We start from the raw sequence: 6712 nt of genomic DNA on the forward strand, positions 1-6712 counted from the left end.
TTTATTGAGCAAAAGTTTGCCAAAATGGGGCAGTGAGCCCGCTGACAGCCCGCTGACAGCCTGCCGCCACTGTCCACTGGGGGCTGCACGGTGCCCCCACGGCGAGCCCAGCCCCAGGGACAGGACAGGCTGTGCCGCTGTCCCCTTGCTGTCACGGCCCCCGGGTCCTGGCACCCGGAGGGGCTGGCAGTGGGATGGGGGCTCCAGGCCCCGGTGCAGGTGAGCGGCGAAGCCTCCCCAGCAGCGTGGTCCTGCTCCTCCGGGACACGTCTCCGCTCGCAGGGCTACAGTTTGGTGCTGTGGTGCACCTGTGGGGACTGAGAGGAAGGAAGGGATCAGCTGGGCTGCCCTTCTCCACGGCGGCGGCGGGGACAGCCAGGACAGGTCCTCACCGGGGCTGTGTGCTGCTCCCCAGAGATGTGGAGCACGGCGTCGTGCACCGAGGGGAAGAAGCATTGCTTGGTGATGGTCGAGCTGAAGAAGTTGCCCCGCTCCAGCTGGGCGAGGACAGACGCTGTGCAGAGGGAGAAGCACCCAAAGTTATGGCAGCCAGCTGAGCTCTCCAGTCCCTACCCAAACACACCTCCCTCCCCCTGCACTGTGAGGGACATGGGGGGCTGCAGAGCTCAGGCTGCACCCTCAGGACAACTTGCGGCCAGGGGCAGTGGCGCCCCGTGCTGTGGCTCTGCAGTTGCTGGCTCCTGGGGGAAGCCTGGGGATGAGGACACCACCGAGGGGACAGAAGCCCTGCGGCCGGCAGCTGTGTCCTAAAAGAGTGGCTGTGCCCAGCAGGGGATGACAGCTCCGCAGTGTCTCCTCACCCGGGCAGTTGGCAACAAAAACGTCCACTTCTATCTCATGGAAATCCCTGAAGATCTGCAAGTGGCAGAAAACATGTCAGGGAAAAGGAACGGGGCAGCTGTCATCCAGCCACCCTGCACCAGCACCGGGGACGCCCTGGCCCCTCACATTCTTCACAATCTTGATGGAGACGGTGTCCACGAAATTGAGGGAGCTGAAGTCCAGGATGACAGCATGGAAGTCGGGCTGGGGCAGCCCCAAGGAGCGCAGGGTGGGCTCAGCGGGCGCGCTGTTCTCCTCCCCGCTCAGCTCGATCACCGCAACACCCGGCCCGTTGCATTCAGCCTCCATGTCCTGCAGGGAGGGAGGGAGATGTGGCTTCACCATGTGGGTGCTGGTTGCCCCCTGGGCTGGGCTGGCAGGGTGGTGTCACCCCCAAAGACCCCAGGTTTGTCCTGCCCTATAGAGCAGGGGGGTTTGGGGAGGCTCTGGCTGCATTAGGGCACCTTGCTCACACCTATGCCCCACTTCTGGGCTCTTTCCGGGTCTGCTGTCACCTCAGGGTGTCCCTAACGACTCTCTCTGGAACTGGCCTCATCAGTCTGCTGGCCTAAGTCAGCCTTTGCTCTCACACTTAATTCTGATGATTAACTTGCCACAGACTGCTAATGACTCACTGGGCTCCACTACTTAATCATTAATGACTGTCGCCTCCCCTGCCAATCTTGGAAGCGATCCTGGTGGCGCGGATCGGTGCCAGTGCCTCTCCCTGCTCAGTGGCCATAGACTGAACCTGGAGCCCCGAGCACGAGGGCTGGGGCTGGGCTGGGCAGTGATGATGTGGGTGTGCATCAGAGGAGTGTGCTGAGGGAGGCAGGGAAGGCCCCGTTTTATCTTTTTTTTTTTTTTTTTTTTTTTTTTCCTGGGAAGCACCTTTTTCCTCTTCGCCTTCTCCTTCTCTGCTTTCTTCTGCTGTTTCTTCAGCTTCTTGAGCGCCTTCTTCTTCTTCTCGATCAGGCGATCCACGTTGATGCCGCTCTGCGAAACCATACAGCCCCATGGCCCCACTGCTGGCATGAGGGGCAGAGCCCTGGGGGAGAACTGGGGGGGCTCTGCCCTTCTCTCCCTCCAGAGCAATGCTGGGGCAGGACTACATCCCCCTGGCAGGGCTGTGGGGATGCTGGGGTTGTGCCCAGGGAGCAGGCTGCTTCTCCTACCTTCTTCTTCAGCGCCTCGGCGTACATCTCCACGTTGGCAAAATAGAGCGTGGAGGAGGAGCGGAAGATCTTCACGCCGGGGACCTCCTGTGCCTGGGGACGGAGGGGGAGCGTGTGCTACCCTGGGGACGGAGATGTGCCCTTCTCGCCTCCTTCAAAGTGTCCCCCAATCTTCAGCACAGCGCAAAGCCCCCAGGAGTGCTCCAAACCACCCCTGCCTCTCCCCCCACCACGCTGGCACCTCGGCACTTTTACCTTCTGGTATTCAGCCACATCCTTGTAGACTTCGGTGTCGGGAATGCGTCCCAGAAGGGAGTAGTGGGGGCTGTGTGGAGCAGAGCAACAAGCCACATTACTGCGGGCTTCCCCTGCCCTTGGGGAGCAGCACCGGGTCCCCAGCACTGCTTCCCCTCCCCGCGTCCCCCCGGGGTTACTCACAGCTGGGTCCGGAAGATGACGGTGAGCAGTGCGAAGGCCACCGAGGCCCCCAGGCCAATGTCCAGGTTCAGCAAGAGGGTGGCCACAAACGTCACGATCCAGATCATCTGGAGAAGGGGACATTTCAGCCGCAGCACGGTCTCCCCATGGCACCGCGGTGTGGAGGAGAGCAAAGAGAGCAAGAGCAAAGCCCTGGGGCCGGTTGGTGCCCTACCAGGTCCACGCGGTTGGACCTCCAGAGCGTGCGGAAGTCTGTGAACTGCTTGAACATGCCCTTGAGGTTGACGATGATGATGGCAGACAAGATGGCCTAGGAGAGAAGGCTGCAGCTGTGAGGATGCTGAAGGCACCTCTGAGGGGCACCCGGGACGCAGCCAGGGGGCTGGGACGCGGCACGGAGGCCATGGGACCGGCCGCACCTTGGGGAGGTCCCGAAAGAGCTCTCCGATCTTCAGGATGGTCACCAGGATGACCAGGGATGAGATTACACCAGCCACCTGCGGGGAGAGCCGGAGGTGAGGGCAGGGAGGGATTTTGGAGAGTAGAGGGAGGCCGTGCTGCCCGCACCCACCTGGCTGTTGCCCCCCGTGCCCTCCTGCACCAGGCTGCGCGACATGGAGCAGCTGATGGCAAAGCACTCGAAGAAGCCCCCCAGGAAGTTGGAGAGGCCCAGGGCGATCAGCTCCTGCGAGGACAGAGCGGCGGTCGGGGAAAAGCGCTGCAAGCCATCAGCACCCCCCAACGGGGAAGGATCCGCGCGTATCGGAGCATCACCTGGTTGCTGTCCACTTTGTAGCCATGCTTCAGGGCAAAAATCTTACCCAGCGAGATGCAGATGGCGTAACCCACTATGGCGATGGCGAAGGCGTTGCCCACCACCTGCCCAAAGTATGTGGTGCTAGGGAGCTTAGGAGGCTTCAACCTACGGCCAAGGCAGGGAGATGGAGCTCAGGAGGGGGTCCCGTGGGCAGCGCGGTGCCCCGGCACGGCCGGCCTCGCTGCCCGGCCCCCCGCTCACCCGCTGGGGATGTCGCCCACCACGGAGATGCCGAACTTGGATTTCAGGTTGACGCCGTAGGAGATGCCGGTGGAGATGATGATCTGTGGGGGAGGCTGGGGTGAGGCAGGGTGTCCCTGCTCGGGGGCCGTGGTGCAGGAGAAGGAGGGGATGCATGTCCTGGAACCCACCCCACCAGGGCATCCTGTCCCACCCCTGCCAACCCTGAGAGGGACAGGGCCACCCATGGGTGATGGCACCAGCCCCGGGCCACCTCTGCGTCCCCACGGGGAGCTGGGACAGCTCTAGGTACCGTGATGAGCTCGATGGGGATGGGCATGGGGAGCTTGGAGGAGAACTTGTGGTTGAGCTCCTTCACGATGAAGATGGCCAACATGGCGATGATGGATGTCACCAGGGTGCCCACATTGGTCTGCGGCAGCTTCTTGCAGATCTCAATGAAGGTCTGGAAGATGCAGGAGGGAATAGGCGCAGGAGCAAAAGCAGACTCCTCACTGGTAGTTTTTTTGGAGGGGTTTTCATGAGTCCCACAGGTGAGCATGCGCCACCCCAGCAGCACCACGAGGGTCCCGGGGGGGGCAGTGAGCCCCTCGCTCACCTTGAACAGAGAGAGCGGCCCCGAGTACTCGCTCACGGAGACCCCAAAAACATTCTTGAGCTGGGAGACGAGGACGTGCACAGAGGCGGCGGTGGTGTAACCACGCACCAGCGGGTCCGAGAGGTAGGTAACCACGAAGCCGAACTGCAGGAGCCCCAGGGCCACCTGGAAGGATAGGTGACAGGAGGAGCACCCATGGCGCACGGCCACGGGGAACCAGTGCCCCTCGGTCCCTGCCAGGCTGGGCTGGCACCGGCCCTTTACCTGGAAGATGCCCGACAGGATGGTGATGGTGGCCACCAGATCCACCCTGGCTGCGTCCCGCGCCTTCTCATCGACTATCGTGGTGTTGCTGCCGTTGACAGACACCAAGAAGTCCTCGCTGGGCAGCATGGATTCTGTCACGCTGCCGATCATGACGGAGATGACAGCAAAGGGGCCTGGGGACGTGCAGGGTGCAGGCAGAGAGCCTGAGGTCAGCACCGGCACCCAGGCAGCACCTCCCCGAGGCACGCGGGCACCCGAACGCCTGGGCTGGGCTCAGCGTGCCCGTGGTGCTTCCCCCAAATGCCTTCCCCATGGGGCAAAGGAAAAGCAGAAGGAACTCTCCCCCCGGATCCCCCAATTGGCGTGGCGATGCCGTGCTGTAGATGAAGGCTCTCCCCCCCTCATCCTCCCTGCCCTCCATCCCCGTGGGAGCGCACCGCCCCTTGGCTCACCCACGGAGTTGTGCCTGGACGTCCCGAAGAAGAAGTAGAGGAAGACGGGGTAGAAGGAGGAATAGAGGCCGGTGACGGGTGGCAGCCCGGCCAGCAGCGCGTAGGCGAGCCCTGGGCACAGCAGAGCGGGGAGAAACATCACGGATGGGTGAACCCCGATGGGGAAAGCCCTGGGAAGGGCACAGCCCGGGGACGCCTCGCTCACCCTGGGGCAGGTGCATGATGCCCACGCTGAAGCCCGAGGCGATGTCCCCCAGCAGCCAGTCCTTCACCGGGTACCGGGGCAGCCAGCGCAGGATGGGCAAGAAGCGGAAGAGCAGGGACTTGGCGGTGGAGGCTGAGCATCTGCCGGGGGAAGGAGCAGGAGCTGAAAAACCAGCGTGGGGGCACCAGCGCTGCCGGGGAGCATCCAGCTCCGTCCAGCCCAGCCCTACCTCGCCTTCTGGAGACAGCCGCGCACCGAGGTCTTGCTGGGAGGTTTCCTCTGCGCCAGCTCCTCCAGCTCGGCCTCGCTCAGCACCTCATTGCGGGGCGCCCCGGGCCGGTGGCTCAGCACCATCTCTGCCGCCATGGCCCCCGGCCCCCCACGCTGCGGGCAGACAAGGAAAAGGCTCAGCCGCGCCTGGGGAGCCGGGGCCAAGGAGCAGGGAGGGCTCCAAGGTCACGGGAAGCGGTGCTAACGGGGACGGTGCCGCTGCACGAAGGCGGCGCTGGATGGCACCGGGGCGGTGGCACCCCCTCTGTCACCCTGGGGTGCAGCAGGGGGTCCCCATCCACCTGCACACCCCCCCCGGTGCCACCCGCCCTCCTCCTCCATCCAGCCCAGAGCCCGTACATACTGCGGCACGGCTGGGGCAGCGCTGCTGCGGAGCAGAGCCCTGGCCAGCCCCCCCAGCCTCAGCCGCAGACTTTGCCCCTTTACACATGAGGGGAGCAGGAATTTCAACCCTTGGCAAGCCTCACGGGCTCGCCGGTGCCCCAGCCCCCCTGTGCTGCAGAGCAGGGGGGTGAGCTGGGGGCATCAGCACGGCGGGACAGAGGTGTCCCCGTGCAGACCTGCAGCTCGGGGCTCGTGCTGAGGCGCCTCCATCCCAAGGATGCTCACCGGACACGGAGGGCACGGGGCTGCACCACCCCCGCTCCCCGCATCGCCCCCGGCCCTCCTACCTGCTGTGCCCACGCTGGTCGGGTGCCACGAGCCGGGCGCACGCTCTGCTCCCTGCTATTAATACCTGCCCGTGATCTTTGAGACACCGCTCCCTCCCCAGTGCCCTCCTCCTGCCCTGCCAAGGAATTGATGGCTTCCTTGGACGCCGGCACCCTCCCGTGTCTGCGGAGCTCCCTCGGGTGATCCGTCACGTCCCGGAGCAGGAGCTGTGGCCAGGCACCGGGGTGCTTTTGGCCACATCACCCCAAATATTTCATGCTCGCTGCAGCCCCTCTTTACCTGCTGGGGACGGGCGTGCTGTGCCCTGTGGACTGCCCCGCTTCCCCCAGCGTGAGCGGAGCCGGCCGTTATCTTGTTCCAAAGTTCCCCGGCGGGCACATGAGCACCGCTGAACCCTTTCACACCCCCCTGCTCTTTGCCACCGCCTGCTATCGCCGTTATTCGGGAATATTTCTGAGCCACGCCCGGCTCATGGCGGATTTACCGCCATGCAGCAGCGGGAACGCGGGCACCTGCGGGGCTGTGGGGGGCACACGGGGCCGCGATCCTTGGGGTCGGGGCCCATTTGGCTGGGCAGAGAGGCAGCCCGTGGGGGTCCTGGCCCTCCCCAGTGTCAGCACAGCCACAGCCATCGCACAAAGCCTCCTTGGCTGCAGGACCGAGCCCATTCCCTCTATCCCCGCAGCATCCCCGGTGCTGCAGCCCGGGGCAGCGGCTCCTACGGGCCCGGGGCAGCTCTGCCAGAGGCTGTGC

At 64.3% G+C, this 6712-nt stretch overlaps 1 protein-coding gene across 1 annotated transcript; it reads right to left on the bottom strand.

Annotated features, from left to right (window-relative positions):
• Positions 1-4: 4 nt before the first annotated feature.
• Positions 5-5549, bottom strand: SLC26A6 (solute carrier family 26 member 6). Its single transcript, XM_082768570.1, has 19 exons — positions 5226-5549; positions 4997-5136; positions 4792-4902; positions 4337-4512; positions 4073-4237; positions 3767-3919; positions 3475-3557; positions 3231-3378; positions 3028-3141; positions 2876-2953; positions 2671-2766; positions 2457-2563; positions 2274-2343; positions 2019-2111; positions 1735-1839; positions 970-1155; positions 822-876; positions 393-514; positions 5-317 (listed from the first exon to the last, which is right to left on the bottom strand). Exons 1-19 carry the CDS (start codon positions 5360-5362, stop codon positions 285-287), a joined length of 2172 nt encoding a protein of 723 aa, XP_082624696.1. The 5' UTR covers positions 5363-5549; the 3' UTR covers positions 5-284.
• Between the last annotated feature and the right edge of the window lie 1163 nt (positions 5550-6712).

The sequence above is a fragment of the Aythya marila genome (genome assembly GCF_965140915.1).
Source record: "Aythya marila genome assembly, chromosome: 10".
NCBI classification, from domain to species: domain Eukaryota; kingdom Metazoa; phylum Chordata; class Aves; order Anseriformes; family Anatidae; genus Aythya; species Aythya marila.

What these genes read in the sequence shown, in the direction of transcription:
- SLC26A6 (XM_082768570.1), bottom strand. Translation starts at nt 5,362, where the DNA reads ATGGCGGCAGAGATGGTGCTGAGCCACCGGCCCGGGGCGCCCCGCAAT. An exon ending in GGCTGTCTCCAGAAGGCGAG is followed by an intron (nt 5,137 to 5,225) that starts GTAGGGCTGGGC and finishes TTCCCCCGGCAG; the next exon opens with ATGCTCAGCCTCCACCGCCA. An exon ending in GCACGGGGGGCAACAGCCAG is followed by an intron (nt 2,954 to 3,027) that starts GTGGGTGCGGGC and finishes CTCTCCCCGCAG; the next exon opens with GTGGCTGGTGTAATCTCATC.